At 36.0% G+C, this 26,696-nt stretch overlaps 1 protein-coding gene across 1 annotated transcript in view; it reads right to left on the bottom strand.

The window, feature by feature from the left end:
* The window catches only part of RGS17 (regulator of G protein signaling 17), a 53,726-nt gene extending 28,721 nt beyond the window's left edge, over positions 1-25,005 (bottom strand). The window contains exon 1 of the mRNA XM_044674895.1: positions 24,872-25,005. Within this exon, the coding sequence (XP_044530830.1) occupies positions 24,872-24,990 (119 nt within the window). The 5' untranslated portion in view covers positions 24,991-25,005. The remainder of the gene's footprint in view (positions 1-24,871) is intronic.
* Positions 25,006-26,696: the final 1,691 nt, after the last annotated feature.

Here is a 26,696-nt window from a genome sequence, read left to right on the forward strand (position 1 = left end):
AACCCTGCGAGGCAGATGCTATTATCAACAATATCATTATTATCATCCCCATTTTACACTTGAGGAAACTGAGATTAAGATTTACCCAGGCCAATGGTTCCCAAACTTTTTTGGCCTACTGCCCTCTTTCCAGAAAAAAATATTTCTTAGTGCCCTGGAAATTAATTTAAAAAAATTTTAATAGCAATTAATAGGAAAGATAAATGCACCTGTGGCCATTGCCACTCCCCTGGATCGCTGCAGCACCCACCAGGGGGCGATGGCGCCCACTTTGGGAATCACTGACCTAGGCTTATGTCAGAACTTAAACTCAGCTCTTCTTGACTCCAAGTTCAGTGTTTTATCTACTATGTCACCTAGCTAATAGGTTCAATCTTGAGGAAACTAGGGAGTACAGTGAGCATCAGACTCAGAGTCAAGAGGACCTGAGTTCAAATATAGCTTTAGACTGTTCCCAGCTATGTGACCCTGGGCATGTAACAACTCTGATTGCCTAACCCCTGCCACTTTTCCATCTAAAAATTGATACTATGATAGAAGGTAAGAGTTCCCTGTCCTCCCTCCCCCACCACCAAAATAAGTTCAATATTATGACAGTTTATATTACATGCATACGTTATCTATATTTCATTTTACCCTTTTTTGTCATATTTTAAAATAAAGGCACTTTTAAAAGTCTGAAAATATTTGACTTACATGAGATATACAGTATCTTTTCCGGTAGGTACTCTGGTTCCTGATCAAAGACTAAATATTTTACTTTGGATAATAACTTCATTTAACCCAAGAAACAAGTGAAAACTTTATTCATTCTTACATTAGTATGGGGTGAGATGTGTGTGCATATGTGCAAAAGATTTTGGAATGAAGGGTGGAATACCAGAAATCTGTTCCTAGAAACTCTGGCCTGGAATATTTGGTATTTGCCTGACCTTCTTTTGGAAGTAGTTCAATCTTAGAAGAACTGATTTCCACTGAAGAAATTGTGGCAATTAAATACAAACTTTTCAGTAGTCATGGTAATCCTGGTATAGTCCAATCATGAACCCCACTTTATATTAACACAAAACCTGGTTATAGTAGCAATAGGATGCTTACATTTAATATAGCTATGATTTTAAGGCTTAGAGAAAGAAATATTATGCTCAGTTAAGATGTTGTTCTATGTCTGTGATGGTGAACCTATGGTACATATGTCAAAGATGGCACACAGAGACCTCTGTGGGCATGCTTGCCAGAGTTAGTTTTTAGAAAGATAGTGGGATTCGAGTGGAGCTGCTCCTTTCCCCCTCTCCACCACACCTCCCTCTGCCCAGCTGCCAATGGAAGTGTTTACTCCCTCTCCTGGGTGGAGTGCTTTGAGCCACTCTCTTCCCCCTCTTCACATGAGCCTCTCCCTCCCTAGGAGTAGAGTGCTCAGGCCACTCCACTCTCTTTCTCTCTCCCCTGTCTGGGGTAAGGCAGACATGGCACTTGATCTCTGGGGAAGGGGTGGCGAGGCACAACATACAGTCTCTAAAAGGTTTGCCATCACTGTCCTGTGTCATTTTAATCATCTCAGTTTGTAAAGTCAATTCATATTTTTATTCTTTTAAGATTAATTTCTTGAAGCTGCCTAGTAAATCTATAGGGTATGACATAAGATATTTATTTTTTCACATTTACTTGAGTTAAATAATACATAGGTATTTTTTGTATATAATACAGGTAAAGCAAAGATCCTGGGCTATTCATATTCTATTTTATAACTATTAATGAAAAAGCTTTATATTTATATACTTATTAAATATGTACTTATGAAAAGCTAGTTATGCCATTTCTCTTCTGTACCACACACTGTACTAGGTGAATAGGACACAAAGAATAAAAAGAAACAAACCTCTGTCATCAAGGATATTAGGCTTCACTGGAGAGAAACACTATCCGTCATTCAGTTCATAAACACTTATTAAATTTCTACTGTGTGCTAAGCTCTTTGCTAAACACTGAGGATACAAAATGAGGCAAAAAAGACAGTTCTTGCCCTTAGGGAGTTCACAATCTAATGGGGGAGTCAATAAGCCAGAAAATATGTACAAATTAGCTAGATTCAAGACAAATAGGAAATAATTAACAGAAGGAAGGCTCTAGAATTAAGAGAGTTTAGGAAAGACTTTCTGGAGAAGGTGGGATTTTAGTGAAACTAAAAGGAAGCCAGGGAAGTCAGTTGAGGAGGGAGCATATTCTAGGCATGAGGAAGAAAGAAAATGCTCCAGAATGGAGAGATAGAGTATTTTGTTTATGAAACAGTAGGGAGGCCAGAGTCCCTGGATTGAAAAGTACATGACAAGGAGTAAGATTTTAAAAGATTGGAAAATATGAAGGGAATAGATTATGAAGGATTTGTGTAGTAAGATCAACAAATCCAACATATATATACATATACATATACATATATATTGGAGGGGGGGGGGAGAGGAAGGGAGAGAACAGCCTTGTGTAGGAATTAACACCTAAGCTCAGCCTTGAGAAGCTCACATTGAGAGGTAGTTAGGTAGTAAAGTGGGTAAGAATAGTAGACTTGTAATCAGAAATATCTTGAGTTCAAATTCAGCCTTAGAAACTTACCAGTTATGTGACCTTGAGCAAATCACTTAACCTTTCTCAGCCTCAAGTTCCACATTTGTACACTAGGGATGATAATAGCAACTCCTTTGAAGGATTGTTGTGAGGATTAAATGAGAACACAATACACCTCTTTGCACAACTTAAAGTATTATAAAGATGTTGGTTATATAATAATAATTATTATGTCACAATAACAATAATTATTATATCACAAGGATAATAATAATAATTATTGAAAGGAGCTAAGGATTCCAATAGGCAAAGTTGAGGAAATATTCATAAAAATGCATAGCATGAGTCTTTAAGGTCACTTTTAGCTCTCTGATTCAAGAAGCACATGCATATAAACATAGTCTGGTCTCTGATATAATGATATCATCTCTATTCTGATATAACCCAGAGGCAGATGGCAGTGCCATGTAGATCGCTAGGCTTAGAGTTAGGAACTCTTGACTTCAGATTTTATCTTGAGTACTTACTAGGTTTGTGATCATGACAAGTAACTTAATCTCTTCCAGATTCAGTTTCCAAATCTGTAAAATGAGAGGGTTGGATTTGATCGGCTCTAAAATCTTTTCTACATCTAAATCTATGATCCTACAGACAAATGTTTTCTAAAAAACTGTCTCTTATTCATCATTCTCTTTCATTGCTCTGGAGTTTGTGTTGAATAATTGCAACTAATATTTATTTTCTTTTCATTATTCTCCATTCCGTTGGCCCTTGAAAAAATGGCCCTCTCCTAGTTCTAATAATTCTCTAGTTGTTCTTTCTCTTTTGCCTCCTAAATGATGACACTTTCCAAGGCTTTGCTCTTAATCCTCTTCTTTCTATATTCTCTTTCTTGCAACCTTATTATTTTTTATCCTCAAATGAGAAAATTCTTAAACATATCATATATCTCTTGTACAGACCTTTTTCAAATTCCAGAACCACATTTCACAACTAAGTTTTGAAAATCTCCATCTTGAGATCTATCCGGAACCTCAAGATTAAAATATCCCAAACTGAATAAATTGTCTACTACCTGTTCCTCTAAACTTACTTCTCAGTTTTCATTATATATCAATATTTCATTACTCAGAGACAGATCCTTATTACCTTTCAATTGTACCAATTCTATAATCTAGATGTCTCCAACCCCAGACTTTCCCTTCTCCAATTCATCTTTCATATTGTCACCAAAATAGTTTTCCTAAAGAATTATAATTCCAACATTCTCCTTTCTTAAAAATCTCCTATGACTCCCTATTGCCATTTTCCTCAATTAACAGATATTCATTTTATTTTCCTCTAACCTAATCTATTCACTTTCAAAAAAAAAACTGAAAAAGAAAAAAAAAACACCTTACACAGACTATAGCAAGACAAACTTCCATTTTAGCAACCTCCAAAAACCATGTATTTCATTCTGCATTCCTAGTCTATCTTCTCTGAGATGGATAGAATTCTTCATCACTGTTCCTCAGGAATCATAGTTGATTGTTGCATTGTTTTCTAAATTAAATAAAATTGAGTCACTTGGAGCCAAAGTCTGGCCCCAAACTACCTTTCTAGCCTTTCCTTATTATTTGCAAACACATATAAAAAGTAATATGAGCTAAATTTACCCTTTTATATAAAATAGTATCTACCTTGTCCATTGTTAATCACAGTTAAATTTATTTAATTCATTCCTTTTAAGCTACATTCAGAAAGATAGGCAAATTTTATAAAAAGTCATCCAACATTATGTGTGTATGGATAGACAGACAGACGTAGTTAAGTAGATGTGCTATGAAACCTGCCTAAAATGAAATTTCTTCCCCACCATTCCAAACTTTGCATTCATGTTAAAATACAACATAAAATGATCTGCTATCAGTATTTAGTAGTGGTATTGCTGGGTAAAGGGTATGTATAGTTGGGCATAGATCCAAATACCTTTGCAAAACAGTTGTAACTGTTTGTAGGTCCACCAACAGTGTGTCAGTCAGTGTGAGTATTTTCCCACATCCCCTGGCAGTATTTGTCATTTTCCTTTACTATCATCTTATTCACTCTGATGGGTGTGAATTAATATCTCAAAGTTATTTTAATTTTCACTTTTCTAATTAAAAGTAACTAAGAATTTTTTTCACATGACAATGCCAGTTCACATCCTTTGACCATGTTTTGTGTGGTTCTTATTCTTATAAATTTGATTCGGTTCCTAATATATTTTAGAAATGAGAATTTTATCAGTGAAACTTGCTAATGAATTTGCTTTGGAAAATAAGGCAGGTGAGAAATTTGTGCCTAGAAATGCTTGGAGAGTGGTTAAAAGGTAACTCCTAAGGGAAAATGCCCCTAAATTTTACTTACCTATCATTTCTGATGGAGCTGATACAAACGTTTGTGTTAAGATTTTATTTCATAAACTGAAATCTTGCAACAAGTGAAAGCACTAAACTATAAAAACTGTCCACTAGATGGCTGTGTTAACTGTTCCAGATGATTTTTGATTGAAAACAAATGAATAGAGAAAGCATAATGTGTGTATTATTTGGTAAGTATCCATTTTTACATGTATTTTAGCTTTTAAATGATGTATTTCTAAGCAATTTAAAACCATTCAACTTAAGATAGATAAATTAGAATTTTCAGTATGAAAAAATTAGTCTATTGTATGGGGATGGGTAGGAAAAAAGAACTGGATGAACAATTGAAAGAGAAACATGCTTGCCATTGCTAACATAATTTTTTTTCTAGATTGTAGCACAATTAATTGGATATGGGTGCATTTTAGCCTTTTAAAAAGCTAGTGCACATGAATTTCATCAACATTTTATTTTTCCTTTCAACTAATCTATCAACAATAACACGAAATAATTTTTCATCCGAATATCTTTGCTATTGTGAAATAATATTCAGGATCTACATCCAGGGGGTATGGGTGGAGAGGGAGTATCATACTTTAGGAGTAAATTATTCAAATCTTAAATCATCCCCAGCAGGGAAATTTCTTTTTTAAAAAATTAGGTTTTAGAAAAGAGTTCTCAAAAACATCCTCTTTTTTGCAATGTATACATTCTTTTTGGAATCCACAAAAAACGCATTAGGGATTTATTAGGCATAATAGAGAACAGCATATAGATAAAATGTAAAAGGCAGCTGCATGATTGAAAGCTGGCTGTACTGAGGAAGCTTCTCTCTAGTCAGTGATCCAAAAGATTTTTATTTAGGTATAAACTTTCCATCTTAATGGAATTCATTTAAAACATATAATAGGGGGCAGCTTGGTAGTTCAGTGCATAGAGATTCAAGTCTAGAGATAAGAGGTCCTGGGTTCAAATATGACTGCAGACACTTCCTAGCTACCTTGGAGAAGTCACTTAACACCAAGTGTCTAGTCCTTACTGCTCTTCTGCCTTGAAACCAGTAAGTACATGGTATTGTTTCTAAGGTGGAAGGTAAGAGTTTAAAGAATATATAATGGAGGGGGCAGCTGGGTGTTAAGTGAATTGACACCCTAGAGATGGGATGTCCTAGGTTCAAATCTAACCTCAGACACTTCCTAGTTGTGTGTCCCTGGGCAAGTCACTTAACCCCCCATTGTCTAGCCCTTACTGTTCTTCTGCCTTAGAACCAATATTGGGGAAACAAATCTCCTGACTATGAAAAGGCAAATATAGATCTCAGCTTAGTATCAGCTAAAGCATCTTATTATTCAAATGGTACCTCCTAATTAGAGAGACAGTATTGAGTAGTGAATGGATTGGTTTTGATTCCTGGATTGCTGATATTATTATTACTTTTTTGACCTTGGGAATTACACTAGATTCCATGGAACCCCATTTCCTCATCTATAAAATTAAGAGGGTGGATTAGATGATTTCTAAGATTCTTTCTGTCTCTAAACTGATGTTCCCTATAAGCAGCCTCTTTTAAAAGAGTGAGTGCAATTGGAGCTTAAGTCTCTGATTTGGGGTAGAATACTTTCAGAGTAGAAAATAGGAAACAAAATTGAAAATTAAATATAATTTTATTAATTTCAAAATTGGAATCTATCCATAGATATTCAGACATTTACTCAATGATCCATATTTTATCCTCAAAAACCTATATTCAGTGACCGGGGATGGAACAGGAAGCTGCCTGGATATAAGTATACTGGAAGAGGAGTTAGAACACTTTAAGTTCAAACCTTAAATTTGTTACTTTTCTTCAAAATCACTTTAGCTCAATGAATTTCAGTTTCTTCATCTGAAAAATGTATACATTGGGCAAAGTGCCATCTAAAATCCACTCAAGCTCTAAGTTTTTGTGATTTTATGATCTTAAAAATTTGACTGTTATGTTGGGGAACTGAAGATGACCTTTGGGGTATGTGTGTGTATGTGTGGGTGTGTTGAGTCTGTTGATATTAAAACTGCTTAGCAGGGGTGGCAGGCAAAGTGAAAACTGGCTGTAAAGGATGAAAGACTGTTAGTACAAAAAATAATAGAGGAAATTATCTTGTCTAATAACAGAATAGTAAACCAAGAACCTGAACTTGAAACTAAGAAGTTAAATGACTTGTTGAAGGGCACATAGCTAGTTTGTGATAGAATTGGAATGGACAAAGGTTTCCTAAATTCAGCACTGAGTTTTATACATGAATGAAAATATGTAATTGTTCAGTGTCAGTGAAAAGGGACCTTGCAGGACTTTGTAGGATCTTCTTTTTGTAGGAGAGGCTAAGATTAAGACATAGAGGAGAGAAAGAGGGAGGAGAAGAGAGAGAGAGAAATGGGTGAGAGGTGAAGAGGGGAGAAAAACAGAAAGAAGAGAGAGATGGTTGAAAATGAAGAAGGAAGAGAAGGAAAGAGAAGAGGGGGACAGAATTGGAAAGGGAAATAAAAAAGGGAGAAAAACAGAGGAGAAGAAAGAGAAAGGAAGGGGAGAAAAAGGAGAAAGAAATGATGAAAGAAATCATTACACTAGAGCTAATGTGTGAGCCATAAAGCTGATGGATCTCTTTGAAATGGGGGTGAGGGTACTGAGTTGTAATCTCCCCAATTGATTATTATTGTTACGTGCATATTTCTTTGAATTTATGATGTTTAAATAATGCAGGGTAGCTTTAAATATAAGCCACAATAGAAAGGATTAGGTCTCTTTACAGATCCCATTTCTAAGCATTAAATATACATTATTAAGTGCTACACTGAATTTTACAACAATATTTCAAATTGTATAGTGTGGGACATTATAATTATAATAAAGATTTAACAGAATTATTATACAATTAACTGCATAACCAGAAAAGGATTTCATCTTCCTACTCAGGAAAGAAAGAACAAATGAGACTTGGATTACATCCTAAAATAGCCCTGCAAATTGTAACAAGCCTAAAAGACTTAGACCCTGAAAGACAGTAGGTCAGCCCTAAAAAAAGAAAAGATTGTGGGCATTTTAGTAAACATAGAAGAAATATCCCACAGTCAACACTTATTTCCATTACAAGCACCATTGCTATGATACTGGTAGGTTGGGAACCAATGGTAACATTTTTGTAAGCCAATAAATATTTTGTAAGATGCTGAACTTTTTTGAAACTATCAAAAATGCTGCCCAAATGACAAGTTGATTTCTTTAGCATTCTTCTTCTTCCCCATGTCAGATCCCTGACTCCCACATCTCACTAAGGTTCCCTTAATGCAGAGTTTTAAGGACAATAGAGAAATATTGTACTTAACTCTTTGTCTCCTGGGACTTCATATATATGACAGTTTAATGTTTGAATTTACCCTGTGGCTTACCTTCAAGTGCTTCCCCAGAGAAATCCGTGAGGCAACAAGAGATTAAATGTATAAGAATATCCAGTTCCCACAAGGGTTGCTACATGCAAGGGGGAACAAAATGAGTTATTTTATGCGCCCTGGGGATTTGACTTCACACAGTAAAACCAGAGCATATGTTATGTGGAAAGCAGAGGGAACCCTTTATTTCCAAAACATGTCTGGAGGAAGAATACTAGGTCTGTGGGTTGCCAAACTAAGAGGGAGTGTCAGAGGAAGCAATCCTGATTTATAGGCAGCATTTTTTAAAATTTAGGTATCTTCAAATAACTTTATCATGGGGGAAAAAGATACCAGGAACAATAAGTCTAACCAGTTCTCCTTAATCATAGAGATTCTTAGAATGTTAAAGCTGGAGAGAACCTCAGAGACCATCTAATCGAATACCTCTCATTTCACCAATGAGGAAATAGAGTTAGACAGACTATATAATCTCTCTGAGGTCACATAGTTATTTAAGGGCAGGATCAAGAGTAGTAACCAGAACTTCTGATTTATAGTGCTTTTCCCATAGTTACTTAATTACATAGTTTATATAGTTACTTACGCGTTACTTACTTGCTCAAAGAAAAAAACAATTCTTGCCCATATTAAAGGAAAGAATGACACTTGACTTTGTAAGATATAAACAAGGAATATAAATAAATTATCCACTGATAATTTAATATTTTAAAGACACAAGATATTAGCAATGGGCATTTTTTTTTCACCAGTACAGACTGCAGCTTTTCTATAAACCTTCCCTCACCCAAGAAGTTTCTGTGTCAAAAAATAAATCACTATTTTCATGCTTCTAATGATGAAAATCTCTGAACCTGGCTAGATTGCTCTTTAGATGACAGGATTTGCTTATCTAATTTTCAAAGATAGGAGTGGTGTTGTAGATAGAGTTCTGGATCTGGATAGTCTTGAGCAAGTCGTTTAACTTCTAGCATCCTCATTTTCATCATCTGTAAAATGGACCTAATAATAGAACAGCCTTCCAGGGATGCTGGGAGAAAAACAACGCGATAATACTCGAAAAGCACTTTGAAAACCTTAATGCACTACAAAAAGGCTAGCTATTATTTTTGTTGTAATTATTGTTAATTACAAAATTTTCAATTTGTTAGGAGCTCTTATAGTCTTTCATATAGCTTTTGAGAACCCTGCCAGATCACCTAATGATATGTCAGTGGAGTTATTAAGTCATATATATAAAGACAGAAGAAAGGATTTTAGAGATCATTTAACCCGTCCTCATTTTACAGATGAGGAAACTGAGGCTCAGAAAAGTTTAAAGCCTTGAATAAGGTCACATAGGTAACAGAATCAAGATTCAAATTCAAGTTTTCTGACTTCATATTCTGGGTTCTTTTGACTATTCAATGTAGCTTCTTATATTAGCACAAAATTATATAAATTTTTATACTTATAATAAGAAGAGTACAATGACAACAATAATAATTGGAAAAGAGAAGCTAGTAATGATAACTGAATAAATAAATACCATTTTGATATCTACTAAATGACTAATAAGACATAACCTGATAGCTAAGATAGAAGTTTGTTATCTTTTGTTGCCTAATAGATGACAAATCCTCATGTTACAAACACATAATACAAAATATCCTGGAGAACTGAAGTAAAAAATTATAATGGATACAGATTATTATCATGGACCATTCTATTGCCAATGGCCACCTACCTATAACACTGAGGTATAAAAACTATATATGTATATGTATCAAATGACAATAATAATTAAAGCTGATATTTTATATAGTATTTTAGAGTTTGAAAAATACTTCACTTATTCGCGTGATTCTCACAAAAGGCCTGTCAAATATATACTTCATATATTTTCTTCTGTTTTGCAGAAATGACTTGCCCTTCCTGAGTTACACAGCCATAAAATATCAGAGACAAGATTTGATGTCGGATCTCTTCTGACCTCAAGTACAATATTCTTTCTTCCACTGTATGATAAAAGAGACTAGGCTATAAGACCAAAAGAGGAATTTTACAAAACACAAAGCATGCTTTAGAAATTACTAATCTGGGAAATTGGTAGTATCCCTTTTCACTAAGGTAATTGCCTATTCTTTTAATTTCGTAAGTATCATATAATAATCTCACCTGTCAGATGACTGCTACTTGAATAACACTATTGGAGCCTCACCCTTTAGTTTAGGGTTTTAATCCCTGCAGAGATTCAAATACCAGAGAGGACTTTTGTAAGTCACTTACATGCTGTTAGGAATTAAGCCTCTGAGAACAATTTATAAGAGGTGTAGACAGTAAAGAAAAATGAAGGTGTTCAGTAATAGATTTGGGTAGTAGAGATGTATAAAAAGGTGATGGAAACACATCTCCTAGTTTAAGAATTTTGCTAGAGGCTGCTCCTAGTGATGAGATAGCAAGAGTCGTCTATATTATTTTGGAAAAACAATTACAAGCCATCATGTTTTTATCATTTGTTGCATGATATTCAATTGAATGAATACTAGAAGAAATTTCATGATCAACTCTTAAAGGATTTGATTAGGAAAGTAGCTCTTCCATGAACTAAATATAATTTGTCTTTTTAGAAATATTATGGCTATTGAATAATAATAACATATAGTACTTAGAAAGGCTCTGGTCCTTAGAGACTTTAGTAATGACTATGGAGACTCAGTGCAAACTTTAATGCCACACTGGGGAATCATTTCATTGGAAAATGATGAAGCATGCATCATTAGGTAATTTGTTGGCTTTGCAAGTACTGATTAGTACTGATTATGCTACCCTCCCCCCATTATTTAGTGGATGGGTAGGGACAGAGGAACTGGAAACGATTCAATCCCACATAGTTTTCTAAAACCCATGTCTGGGAGAAACACTTCACTGCTTCAGTGGATGGTAGAGTAGTATAGTGGGAAGAGCTAGGGACTTTAGAATCAGAAGATACCTGGGTCCAAATACTGCTAGTTGAGTAATGATGGGCATGCACTTAAGTGCTTATTTCCTTACTAGTAAAATAAACATAATATATTCTCCAGTTTCTTGTAAGGCTCAAATGAGATAATGTATGTCAAATGCTTTGTAAACATTAAGGGGGTATGTAATGTCACCCACTGCTGTTAGTGTTAGAGGAAAGTAAAATCCCATAGCTCAGAGTGCACTTCTAGGTTTGATCTCTGCTTTTTGAATGATCTAGGTCCTCCCTCCACCACATAAAGAAGAAATGAATAAATTGCTACCTATTACACTGGCTTGTGGAACTTAGTTTTCCATTAAAAGCTTACACTTGGACATCTCATCAAAGCATGGCATACTGGTAACCAAGGATTCTTACTCACACAGACATGTACACCAAGGAAATAATAACTTGAATATAATTTTCTCAAACTCTTAGGGTAATGATAAGCTCCAATAGCTAAAAATGGCATCAAGATACCTGGAACGTTATATAATGTCAAATTAGTAATAGTTCAACGATTCCATAAGTCAGGGTCCCTATCCTCTTTGTGTATTGTGGACCCCCTTTTGCCTATGGTGAAACCTATGGACTCTTTCTCAGAATTATATTTTTAAATACACAAAATACATAAGATTACAAAAGGAATCCAAAGGTCAGTAAAAATAAAGATATAATTTTTTTCCCATTCAAGATCATGTACTCCTAAAATTTATTCTACAGGGGTATAAGAACCTCTGCTCTAAGTGGAGATATTTGTCTAATATATAGACTTCCGCCAAGGATATATTTCAGTGGATAGAATATTGCACTTGGAGTAAGGAAGACCTAAGTTCAAATCTAACCTCAGGCATGAGCCGTGTGACTTTGGGCAAGTCACTTAATGCTATTTGCCTTAATTTTCTAATTTAAAAAAATATTTCCTCATTTGTGAAATGAACTAGAGAAAGAAATGGCAGACCACTCCAGTATCTTTGTCAAGAAGACTCCAAATGGGATCACAGGGAGGTGGACATGACTGAAATGACTGAACAACAACAACAAATCTTTTCAAAGAAGGCTTATTTCTCTTTACTAAGGCTAGCATAAGGTATGTGGATTTGCCAGGATAAATGTATCATTGTCAATAATTTCTGCAGCAAATCTTATGCATCTGCTAAGCAGCCCATTTAGAAGCATCTGCAGTGGAAGGACAATGGATGAGCCATTGAAAATCTAAGTCTGCTGAAAAGTAGAACGAGAAGCTTGAAAAAAGCCACCAATCCAGATGGAACATTTATATTTGAGAACGTGGGGTAAGGGTGGAGAGCAAGGACCTTATTTTCTCTGCTGTGCCAGGGCAGCCAAGGATCTGGCAGTAGCTACCAAGCTGAAAAGACTTGGAGTTTAGTTTTGGCTATAGACTGTGAATCTGTCATCCAAACACCAGGCTGAGTATGGATGGGCTCATTGCCAGAAAGCTGGCCACGGAGTAAGGAAATATTTTTTGGCAACAGAACTCATAAAACAATCTGTTAGGGCATAGAGGGGTTGTGACGGTCTCTATAGAAGGAGGGCTCACTTTGAAGAAATCAAGATTCCTTCAAGTAAAAGTGTATATGGTGATTGGAAGATGGGGATGAGAGCACTTGGGGAGGAGGTCAGGGAGGACTGGAGTGAGCTGCTGACAGGATATTCACTCTCATTATTTAGCAGTTGTTTGAAAGCCAAAGTCTGTTGCTTGGGGACAAAAGAGAGAAGACAAAGCACCTGCCCTTAGGTCTAATTCTACTTAGGAAATCAAGTTATACATGCATGAAATAACTATAGAGTAAAAGCAAAGGCATAGTAGGTTTAAATTATACACATAAATTTAAGCTGGAATCATGGAACGCAATGAAAATTTAATCAGGAAGCAGACAGCTATAATCTAAGAGATGAATTCAGTGAAAGGGAAATGATCAATCAATAAGTATTTATTAAGTGTTTATGGAGCAGCTAGGTGTTTCAGTGGATAGAGAGCCAGTCCTAGAGACAGGAGGTCCTGGGGTCAAGTCTAGCCTCAGACACTTCCTAGATGTGTGACCCTGGGCAAGCCACTTAACCCCCCTTGCCTAGCCCTTACTGCTCTTCTGCCTTAGAACCAGTATTGGTTCTAAGATGGAAGGTTTTTTGAAAAAAGTATTTACTGTGTCTCAGGCACTGTGCTAGCTAGGCACTGAGAATATAAATACAAATAAATACAAAAAATGAAGCAATCCATACTTTCAAAAGATAGCTAAATAGGGGATTATCCTCATTGACTGAAGCTAACCGTCCATAAAATATATAAATGAAGATATGTTTTTCAATTTTATTTTTTCAATATCATTTTATTTTTTATTTCAATATCATTTTATTTTTTAAACGAATAAGTATTTATTTTATCTTCCTCCTACCTACCCTCAAAAAACCAAAACAAACAAAATAAAACAAACACCTGTAAGAAATTGGCATGTCAAACAAAGCAAAATCCTACACTGGCCATGTCCAAAAGTATGTTATTCATTCTGCATATTAGTTTATTCCTTCTTTGGCAGGAGGTAGGTATTATTCATTGTCATTTATCCTCTAGAATCAGGGGTTGGTTTCTGAATTTGATAAGAATTCTAAAGTCCTCCAAAGTTGTTAATTTTGGAGAGAGCTAGGTGACTCAGTGGCTATAGTGCCAGGTCTGGAGTTGGGGGGCCTAGGTTCAAATTTGGTCTCAAACACTTCCTAGCTGTGTGACCCTGGACAAGTCATTTAACCCCAATTGCCTAGTCCTTAGCACTCTTCTGCCTATTGATTCTAAGGCAGAAGGTAAGGATTATTTTTAAAAAAAGTTTAGTTTTTACACTGCTTTTGCTTTAGTATAAATTCTTCCTCTCATTTTATGAACTAACTGTTAACATTCTATTAACTCTGCATCAGTTTATAACATGATTTCCCGAGTTTCTCTGAAACTATTCTCTTCATTGTTTCTTATAACACAATAATATTCCATTACATTCCTAAACCATAATTTATTAAACCATAGATAATTCATTAGTTTATACTTTGTTTTTGTTGAGTTATTTCAGTCGTGTCTGACTCTCCATTACCCCATTTAGGGTTTTCTTGGCAGAGATACTAGAGTGGTTTGCTATTTCTTTCTCCAGCTCATTTTACAGATGAGAAACTGAGGCAAACAGGGTTGTGTCTTTCCCATGGTCAAACAGCTAGTGACTGAGGTCATATTTGAACTCAGGAAGAGTCTTCTTTAATCCAAGCCCAGTATTCTATCCAGTGTGCCACCTAGCTGCCCTTTGTAGTTCTTTGCCAGCAGAAAAAGAGCTGCTACAAATACACACACATGCTTAAATATTAGTTCTTTTCCTTTTATCTCTTTGGAATATAGGCTTAGTAATGGAATTTCTGGGTCAAAGGGCATGTAAAACTTCATAACTACTTGGGCATAGTTTCAAATTGCTTTCCAGAATGAATGTACCAATTCATAGCTTTGCCAATAGTGCATTAATGTGCCAATTTTCCTCAAAGTCCCACTGGCACACTAGGTTACAATTAGCATATTTAGATTTATATAAAGTCAGAGCTGGAGGGGTCCATAGAAATGATTCAGAATTGAGATCCAGAAAACAGAAACAACTCACTCAAGACCCTGTAGATTATTGTTGGCAGAGCCAGAACTTGAAGTCAGGTTTCCTGACTTCTTTTCCGTGCTTTTCCCATCACATCATGTTGCTTATTGTCAGTCAACAAGTATTCTTAAGTCCCTACTACATGCTTACCACTGGGTTAAGCACTGGGATTGTGTGAAGATGAAATGACAAATACAAAGAGAAGCACTGTGGATTACCATTTAGAAAAGGGGGATCTGGAGAGCAAGAAGGTATCATTATTTCTTCAATATAATCCAAGAAATATCAATTTCTTGAGCAGATAACTTGAATATATGGTCAGCTTGGTAAATATGCACCTTATTGTGAAAAAAGCTTTTTTTCTGGTATAGGTTTGTTTCATGTAATTTTATATTTTTTAAACCAATTCAACAAAAATTGTTTGTGCTAGTTGCTGATTCACAAAAAATACAAACCTTGGCTTCTACCTTAGAGCTACATATATATATATATAAGGCTATAAAATATCCTCAATTTAAGAGTTTTGTAATTTCATCAAAGTAGGTACTGATCTCACTGGTAAATAACACAACCCCTACCATGAAAGCATAAAGACCATCTTACTGAACTGAGATACCTCACTTGGTGGTCATCTTTCTAGGGATAAGCCCCTATGAACTTTCCTGTTCAGATGGTAAACACACAAATCTGTCACTAGAGCTGTACTCAGAGAGTTTTCAGTTTTGTAGGACCTGCCAAGTCCTACTGTGATGGCAAAGCCTTTGAGAATTTGTCAGTTAATAATTCAATCAATTATCAATTATTTATTAAGCAAATTTACTATGTGTTTGGCAGTGTGCCAAATGTTGAGGATGCAAAGAAATGCAAAAGACAGTTTGTGCTCTCAAGGAGTTTACAGTTTATTTGGGGAGACAGCATGCAAACAACTACACACAAACAAGATATATATATATATATACACACACACACACACATATATATATGTATATATATATACATACATATATATATCCATCAGATCTATCTCTGGAAGTAGACATACACATCAGTCCTCAACCAATATTTCTGCTCTGTATGAGGTCTATGATCCAGCTCATTTCACTCCATAATTTTATACAGGTCTTTCCATAAGTTTTCCAAAATTAACATGTTGATCATTTTTATGACACAGTAGTATTCCTTCACAACCATATGTCACAACTTCTTTAGACATCCCCCAACTGATGGACATCCCTTCAATTTCCCATTCTTTGAAAACACAAAGAGAGATGCTATAGATATTTTAGAATACATAAATTCTCTTCTGTTTTCCCCTCTCACCTTAGGAAATAAAACTAAATAATAGTGGCATTGCTAGGTCAAAAGGTATACACAGTTTTATAACTCTTGAAGCATAATTCCAAATTGTTCTCCAAAATAGTTTGATCGGTTCATAGTTTCACTAACAATGTATGTGTCCACAGTTTCCCATATCTTCTCTGACATTTCTCAGTTTGCCCTTTTATCGATTTAGCCAGAACAATAGGTTTGTGATACCTCAGAGTTGTTTTGATTTGTATATCTCTTATCTAAATTATTATGAGACTAATTATAATCAAAACAATGACCCACTATAATTCCAAAGGTATCATGATACAAGTTGCTATCTACCTTNATATATATATACACACACACACACACATATATATATGTATATATATATACATACATATATATATGTGTATATATATAAAACACAATGGAGATAATCCATCAGGAGAAGGAATTAAAATTAAGGAAGATGGAAAAATCTCTTGCAGAAAGTAGGGCCTCAGCTAAGATTTAAAGGAAACCAGGCAAGTCAAGAGGAAGTGAATAATTCAGGCTCAGGGGACATCCAGTGAAAATGCTTAGAATATGGAGATAGAGTGTCTTGTGCAAATAACTGCAAGGAAGTCAGTGTTATTGGAACTCAGAGTACATGGATGTTCTAAGGCCACGTTGGTGATCTATGGCACCTGTGTAGAGGGGTTGCTTCCTTCCCCCTCTCCATGCATGCCTGAGGACCTTTCTTATATGACCAACCCCTCTGCCTAACAGCCTAATGGGAATGTTTCCTCCTTCCCCTGTCTCAGGTAGGGCAAGGGACTTACATGTGGCAGTTTGGGCACTTGGTCTCTAAAAGGCTTGCCATCACTGGTCTAAGGTATAAGAAGATTGGAAAGGATGGGGCAGGTTATGAAGAGCTATGACCCACAGAGAATTTTATATTTGAAAAAAAAGAGGACCCAGTAAAGAAGGTTGGGGGACATCTATCATTAACAGGTGGGACGTGGTTGAAGGTCCAACGAAGAAGATGAGAAGTGGTCAGAGAATTAACATAGTATACTATGTTATAGAAACCTAAGAAAAAAGAAAATACAAAGGAAAGAGAGTGATTGACAGTACCAACAGCTATAGAGAGATCATGAAGGATAAAGATCGAGAAAAAGCCATTAGATTAGGAAAATAAGAGATCATTAATAACTCTGGAGAAAGCAGTTTCAATTGGATGATAAAGTAAAAAGCCAGACTAAAGAGAGTTTGGAAGAGAGTGAGAGGAAAGGAAATGGAAACATCAGTTGTGGACAGCTTTCTCAAAGAATTAAGCTACAGAAGGGAGACGAGAGATGATATGATAGCTGGTTGTGATGCATGGATCAAGTCACCTCTCCTCCATGTTCTGAGGTATCAAAGTAGAATTTCAATGGAGTATTAATCTATAAAGGTATCAAAAGTCTACAGAATTAATCAGAAAATACTGAAGAAAAATACCTTTGTTTTGACAGGGTGAGAATTCAAAACTTTACATTCTTTATAAGAAATCCTTATGTCAATCTAATTATAATTAACAGTATAGAAGTCTTAAAAAAAGACAATAACTAAGCTCTTCTTTGAGATGAGCCATACAAAGCTTTTATACAGAGTAATAGTGTTTAAATGAACTGATTTATTCAGTGGGGCCTCACAACTAATGGATGATTCACCTTGTGTATATGAGACACTTATTTCCAGGAAGAAGCATCTTCATCACAAAAGCAGAAATGGATTTCCATTTTCCCCCCTTTGGGGGACTGTCCTTTGACTTTTAAAAGTATGCTGCTTATTATTTCCATTGCCAGAGAGCCAAAGTATCACAGCTTCAGAGGACAAAATAGAATGCTACTTTGGCACAGTTTCTCTTTTTAAAGCTGCTCTTTAAAAAAAATTGGACTCCTTGTGAAAAAGGGAGGTGGGAGTGCCTAGCAAAGGGCACATTTATGAAGTGCTCAAAATTTACTTAGACAAATCTGCCATGTGGTCTGGGAACTTGGTGAATCAATGGGTTGAAAGGGAGGACAATTTTAGCTTTTGGAGGTCTAGTTGATTTACTAAATACAGTCCATGACAGATTTTTCTCTGAGAAGAATGAAGACTTGAATGCAGCACGACAGATCTTATAAGTGTGGACACTCACTGGTGCCTGTCAGAGTGCATGGATGTATATTCACAAGGCTATATTTGACTCACTGGTTGATGTTACTGAAAAGTTAAAAAAATAGTTTATATCAAATCTGAAAAATGAAAAAAAGCCTTAATTATTTTTGAAGTCACAATTTGGAAAAGATGGGAACATTCTCCTTGATGGAAAACTCTTGAATCTAGAAGCTATTTTCCTGAGCAAGCTTGGAGTCTGAGATCTTTAGATTTAAATGCTGATGTTATTAAGTTGGAATATACCTCTGACCCCAAACTGAACACTTTCTTTTATATTACTCTGCTCCTTCATGTCTTTGATTTCATATATTCATACAGCAGCCTTCTGCCTTTAATTTGGTTGCCCCAGCAAGGAGAGCTTCCTTTCTAGAAAGAGGTATCTCTCATATATATCATTAAATTTTTTTTTTGTTTAAACCCTTAACTTCTGTGTATTGTCTCATAGGTGGAAGATTGGTAAGGGTGGGCAATGGGGGTCAAGTGACTTGCCCAGGGTCACACAGCTGGGAAGTGTCTGAGGCCATATTTGAACCTAGAACCTCCCGTCTCTAGGCCTGACTCTCAATCCACTGAGCTACCCAGCTGCCCCCTTAAATTGGTTTTTTGACACAAACTAAACTCGGAATAATTTGGGCAGATTAAAGCTATTTGCTCAGGGTTTACTCATCACCATTACTACACCCCTTTCTACCAACACAAGATAATCATGATTGTAGATATACAGGGCTCAGAGACCAAATCCAGATATGCAGAAGTAACAGAACCCTTGAAGTCCTTCCTCTTAATATACTTCTCCCCACCTCACCTCTGCTGATTCATTGTAGCAGATAAGTTAGAGAAGAAAAATGCGAAAATAAACTTTAAATAATTACCTAAACAAATTATCCAGAATCCAGAACAATTGAATTTTAGCTTAATGGAAATCAAGTATCAGGCTTAAAATACAATTTAAAAACTGTTTTCTTGATTCTGCTGGATACATTTCATCTCTGTGGTTGTGATAATTATCAGTGTTTTAGTATGTCCCAACTGTCACAGGAACAGACTAATTGAAATGATAGAATTGAGATGAGTATACAATTCCTATCAAAATAATCTGCCCTACAAAGAAGAGAGCCATGACAGGGACCATCTAGTTCATTAATTTCAAGGATGCCATTATAGAGTAGGCCTTCATATGGATAAAGCCATCATGGTGATCAGAAATACCTCAGTTACACGTTTTTGTCTTGAGAAGTAAACAGGAAAAACTCCATCTACTGAATCATAAGATGTTAAAAGTTAATAGGGGTCATAGAAATTATCTAGTCTAGCACCTTCATTTTACAGATGAGGAAATTAAGATGTAGGGAGGTAAATTGATTTGCCCTCACAGTAAGTGAATAACAGACTTAACAAATATTCAGGTTTCTTTTATATTTCACATTGGAGAAAGAAAGTGGAATGATCTGAGGCCTAGGTAGTGCCCCTCTTAAAGGAGTAAATTAGGGTTTGCATTAGGGAATTTAGAAAGCATACCCTCTTAACCCACTCCCACCTTACTCAGTTCTGCTTCCACAGAATTCTGCATCGAGTTTCATAGCTAAAATATATTCTCCAAGTCTGATAATATCAAAAGCAGTAGTAATAATTGAGGAATGACTTGAAAAGGAGTGGAAAACTCTAGAAACATAGTATAGGGAAAATGAAAATTTGGGGGTTAAATTTTGATTAAGACAAAAAATATCTATCTTCACCCCACAATCCACCAGTAGACAAGGCTAATGTAACACGTTTGTATTTATTAGGAAATATAGACATTTCCCTAGCACTGTATTTCCTTAAAAGGAAATAAAATTCACAAGATGACAACTATTTGTTTTCATAAATGACAATTACTTCATATTCTGAGTCCTAACTTTTTTGTCCCTAAATTGCATTTTTCATTGTTTCTTTTTGTTCCGATCCTTTGACCTAGCCTGGAAAATGTTAGGAACATTTCTCTTTTTAAAGTCAGAAATACTTTTAATGAAACAGTTTTTCCCAGTCAGATTTCAAAAGTAATGTTATTTTAAAAAATATGAGTAAGCACTGTTTTCATTTACAATAAGTTGCCTTCTTTATTTAGTAAATGTTAAAAGATACATTTGGCTTAAGCCATATTTTCCCTTTCCCTTGCCCGTCTTGTTTGAACTACCATGCACATAGGAATTCATACATTTCTGTCATATGAATTGGACTGGGGCAGGGGGACATGGGTGCTCTTCTTCCACACTGGACTCATTAGTATGAACACTATTTCTGGCAATGCTTCTCTGGTATGCATTGCTTGACTCTGAACACAGATGATATGGGTCAACATGGCTCATTATTTGTCAGGAATATTATAGAAGATATTGCTGTTTGGTGGAGTGCACACTCATTGGAATATAATGGCATCTTTAAGAGCAATGAATGTCCATTTTCTGGATATTATGCCAGTAGCTTAGAGGAATGCAAAGAGGTCTCCAAAAATTCCTGACTTGCTCCCAGGGATAAAGTATGTGCACTAAAAAAAGTCTGATGCATCCCTAATTTTCTTTTATGAATATACATAAGCACAGTCTTTGTAAAAAATCCCAAGACTATTTTTTTATAGGCAAATGGAGTTAAGTGACTTGCCCAGGGTCACACAGCTAAGCAGTATCCCAATTTGAACCTAGGTCTCCTCAACTCCAGATCTGGCACTCTATCCACTTTGCTACCTAGCTACCCCCAAAGACTATACCTTGATTTTGAATCAAGATACCAGTCATCAAGGCTCAATAGCTGTAGAGATATCAGAGAATCTGCCTGTGTCAGGTAGGAGGTTGGACTAAATGACATTTAAGATCTCTTCTAATTCTACAAATCTCCAATTTTGTGCACTTACTTCCTTAAAGATGAGTAAAACTTTTTGTTTTGGTAGATTTGTCTTAGAAAGGTACAAAAGAGAATTTGGGCAGACATTAAAATAAAGGATTCTAATATATGGCACAAGACAGAAAATGAGAGCTGAGAGTATAATTCTTGTTGTTACATGATCATTACTTAAGGAATAGTTCACATTTATAAAGTGCTTTAAATTATAAAGTGTTACATGTTATCTCACTTGAATCTCACAACAGCCGCCATTAAATAGGTATTAACTATCATCCCATTTTACAGATAAAGAAACTGAGGCTCAATAAGGTTAATGTCATAGACTCATAGCTAGTTAGTGACTGAGACAGAATTCAAACTCCTCTCTTTTGAACTAACAGTTCATCCACTATACTTCAATGTCTCTTATGAGCTCTTGTACCTATAACAATAAATATGTTGGCTTTAATTATTATCATGTAAAATTCTGAGGAAAAATGCCTGTCTCTTCTGTTGTTATTTCTTTTTGGTACAAATAAATACAACAAAAGCACAGAGTCTTATGATAGAGGAATACATAAATACCAAGTATTTCTGGTTAGTCTCCTTTAAAGCAATACTCTTACTGAGAACCATAGAACACATATAGCTTACACCTTTTAACTAGAAATAAGTCATTGTAGAGGGTATTTCTATCTACTTTCTTAAGCCAAGGATTCACAAATTACACACCCATTTCCTTAGTAATCATAAAGCACATCTAGAAGTCACATAAAATTATTCAGACTGGCACAAAGGTGCCATAGAAAATAATGAAACATTCGTTTTCTAGACCAGGCTAGTGCTTTGTCATCATCCAGAGTGGGCTATAAATCAGCAAATGCTATCCTTTACATATCACAGTGTCACCTGAAACTCCCTAAAATCTCTTTAGGTCATGAAGATACTCCTGCAAGCCTTGTTAGTTATATATAATTTAGGATGAATGCCAAGCATCTGGGACCTACCCAAGGACCTCAAACATCAGAAAGTCATCCAAAGAAATCATAATTCAGATGCTGAGAGTTGATCTTCAGACCCAGAAATTTCCAGGTAAATTAAGTATGGTCTGTCTTGTAGATTTCTTAATAAACTCATTACGGGGAAGATTCATTCAGTCCAAACCCCTCTGGGGATTTCAAACTGAGAAAATAAAAATGCAGATTTCATCTCTAGAATCCTCTCACTCACCTAGACTGATTTAGATTTTTGGAGCTAAAACAGAAGGTTAGTGGGTTTTGGAATCAGAGGACCTGAGTTTGAATCATAACGCTATTACCTATTACCAATGACAGCCAATAAATTACTTTACTCCTCTGTGCCTCAATTATGTCATCTACAAAAGGAGAGGGTAGAGTGGACTGGGTGATTCTTTAAGGGTACTTTTCATCTCTATATCTATGATTCACAGAGAGTGTTGGATCATAGCCTTTTAGAATTAGTACTTAGTGTGAAGATAGGATTAACTCCTCCCTATTTTTAGCTAACCAAATCAAGAATTTAAAGTACCCCAATTTACCATTAAGTGTGAGTTCACAAGTCACTTACAAGAGTAAGTGACAACTTCAAAGGCCACGCTCCCTCCTCCACGCCAGGGCAGTGCTAGGCAAATTGAAAGACTGCCATTGTTTCTGTGAAGAGGGAAGAGTGACAGGAAGTGATGTGGGAAAGAGGGGTATAAAAAGAGACTAACACAGTCTAGCTTCATTCATTTCCAGGTTTCTGGAGAGTTTGGTTCCAGAGATTCCTTTCCTGGTTTCAAGGAGACCTTTTCCCTGGATCCTGCATTGGCTTGCTGGGTGAGTGACTGAGATTCCTGCCTTGGCTTTGGAGGAGGCTGCATTGGTGGAACTCTGGCTGAAGACACTACCGGGATTTCTGAAATCCACGTGGGGACAAGGGATGTGGGGAAGCCCCTGCGGGGCTGAGCCTCACTTCACTGGAGAAGGGCTGGTAGGCTTGTTAAAATCTGTCTCTTAAGTTACATTTTTCTACTTTCTCTCTTTCTACCTCTTTGTAAATAAAGCTGATAAAAGTCATTTTTACTTAAGCTATAATATTTTAATTTGGTGGCCATAATATTACTTTATAATTCTTATATTTAATCAAAACCCTAAATTTTAAACTCTTTCTTTAGGGACAATTTAGCCTTACCCTCTTACTATACAATCAGGGAACTAAAATCAAAAGGTAGCATAACCTATCCATTAGAAATAAGGTTCTAAGTTCCTCCTCCCATGCTCAACAGGTTTTCCTGGCCTACCTATCTTGTTCATAGACTAGATCTAGCATTCTGCTGGTGCCAACTTGAATCTGCTCTCAAGTCCTTTGTCAAATTTCCATTAGAAGCATTTTATATCTTTGAAATCCACAAACACCACAAATAAGAATTTTGATTTATTTTTGTTTTGCTGGTTGTCTAGACTTAAGAAAGTGATGGAAAAAATATTGGTAATTCAGATAAACTTGTGAGTAAACTTTTTTTCTGTAAAGACAATTGCTTACCAGCATATATCTGCCTTTATACACACAGCCAATCCCATGCCAATCTACTTCTATTGGAAGGAACACCTTAGTTTGCATTGTAATCCTGGGAACACAGTTAAAAATTAAACATGCAGCCTCTGGAATGAGTGTTAGCTAGGGGACACTGAATTGTTAGAGAATCATTTCTCTTGATGGCATCTTTGAGGCCTGGAAGAGTTCAAGTAGCTTCTGAATAATTGCCTTTCTCCTAGCACATGGCTTGTATCTGGTGCATCATTAAGCATTTATTTTTGATGCTGTGGACTTTGCCTCCATTTCTCAGCTGTTGTCTTATCCTCCCACTGCTCTTAGTGCTTGGGACCTTCTTGCCCCAGGAACATCACTCTGTAATGCCCACTCCCTTCTCTTTTGGTGAATTCCCATTTGTGTCTCCATTTAGGAAATGGGCCTAGTCCAATCCCTCCTGGCTGTGCTTCTCTGGGGAGTAAACACCAAGGGACATCTCCACCCCACCCTGAACCTTTCCAACTTCTTTCTGTTTATTATCTTCTTCCATTTGAATGTAAACTCCTTGAGGGCAGGAATTGCCCTTCTTTTTGCTTCTTATTGTATCCTCAGCACTAACCACAGTGCCTGGTACATAGTGAATACTTAATAAAAGCTGGATGCCTGCCTATTTGTTAGACATCCCATCCATTTCTTTCAGAAACATAGCTGAGTAAAAAAGTACAGATTTTTCTTCTCCCACACCAAGATTAATTTTATATTCTCAAATAAGGAAAGTTCAAATTTTAGTTGTTTTTTATATCTCATATTAAACTGGAGGAAGTATTATCTTTATTAATTCTTAGTTGTGAAAAAAGAAACATTTCCTCTTTTATTTAATGGACCTTGAGATATTAGAGCTATATCTGACAGATTTCTGTGAGTCCAGAAACTGGCATGTGTTCTCTCTCATTATTTACCTACCTTCAATACACTATCAAAGAGATAATGTGACATACCATGAGCAGCTGCAACAACAGCACCAACAAAAACAGCATGTGTTGTTGGGCCTCTGGTTTCCAGGTGCTTGAGACATAGCAGATGTTCCTTCATTTTGGGACTGCTGCCTTTTTCTCATGTCAGCTCCTTCGGTACCCAAGTGGCTGCAAGAACAGAGACAGAAGAGAGGAACAGAATTACTGTGGAGTGAAATTAGATGTGCAGTTAGATACAGAATTGGAGAAATAAGTCACTTAGTTACAAATAAAATGCAGTTTTCAAAGCAAAGGTCTTTAGAACATTTCATCAGGAATATTCTAGAAATTTTGGGGCCAATAGTTCTTATTGTCTGTGGCTCAAGAAATATATCAAGTAGCTGCAGTGATAAAGCAAATGAGATAGGGCATGGCATTTTTCTACTTCCTTCTTTGTTCAAAAATGATAAAAACCTTTATGAAAAATGTTAAATAAATTTTGGAAGTCTGTCTTCTCTATTTCTTCACTGACGTCCATGGCAAGGCTAATAACCAAGTGCTCCTCATTTGTCTAAGGTACTGCTCAGGGTAAATGTGCATGAGACAAAGTCTGATTTGGATGAATACTACTAATAATAACAAAGAGAACTAGCATGGTAGTAGAATCTATTACATGCCAGGTACTGTGCTCAGTGCTTTACAAATATATCATTTTATCCTCACCACAACTCTGGAAGGTAAGTGTTAATGTTTTCCCCATCTTACAGTTAAGGAAATGGAGACAAACAGAGGTAAATGAGCTGCCCAAGGTCACAGAGCTAGTGTCTGAAGAAGGATTTGAACTGAGTCCTTCCCAACTCTATCCATCTAGCCACCTAGCTATCTCCTTGTTCTTCTGCTCTTCTCCCCTCTTTAAAATCACCCATCTCCTCTTCACTAGCATCACTGCCCTACTTTGTAGTGCTAATTCCCTGTGCCAAGGTGTTGTTATACTCAAGCTATCAACGAGGTAAGTAAATATCCAAAAAAATGGGAGCTTCCCTTTTGGGGGGTATTTGCATTGTAACCCTGGACTCTTTAATATTAAAGGAAAAAAGTTGTTAAGAATTTTAAGACCAGTTTTAAGGTCAGAGATGGAGACACTTTTGATATCTGGTAACCCAGGTGCATGTCCTCTAGTTGATGATCCTAAATCATCTCTCATAGGTGCCTTTTCATAAAGCCAAATTCTGGGTGGGAAGGTCTTTAGAAATTGCTCTAATACAGTAATTTGATTTGGCACCCTTGGAAGAAAGAATTGAATGCTATGGGTCTGACAGGTTGCTTATAAGTTGTGGTGTATAAATTATTTGAATTGCACTTTGGTGCCAGGAGAAGCACTTGTTAAAATATACTAAGATTTATACCAGAACTTTGCCTTGTCTACATTCTAGATATTTTCTTGAGAAATAAAGCTTTCCACAGCATTTGATTATGCCCTAATGATTTGCTGAAAACACACTCATCATAGGAAAAATCAGAAGGAAATACGTCTGGAGAAAAACTGTAATTTGTGGATGGACAAAGACTATATTCTTTGGATCTTCTCCTCTTGCTTTTTTCCATTATATGCTGTTGGCTGAAAAGTCTCAAAGAATGTTTCTTTCCCTAAAACTCCCTGACAGCTACTCCATGCTCTTCCTAAAAAAAAATTCATGTATGTAGATGGGCCCTCTTGAGAATCACAATTGGAGCTGACTGCTAAAGATAATTTCAAATCAATTCCCTCTTTCTCCTGCCCCAACTCACTGAGCTAAAACAAAATGTGGTGGCATTTTTTCCTGTGCAGGGTATTCCAAAAATCTTTGTGTAGTTTTAAGCTTTAATTTCT

The sequence above is a fragment of the Gracilinanus agilis genome, chromosome 4 (genome assembly GCF_016433145.1).
Source record: "Gracilinanus agilis isolate LMUSP501 chromosome 4, AgileGrace, whole genome shotgun sequence".
Classification (NCBI taxonomy): Eukaryota; Metazoa; Chordata; class Mammalia; order Didelphimorphia; family Didelphidae; genus Gracilinanus; species Gracilinanus agilis.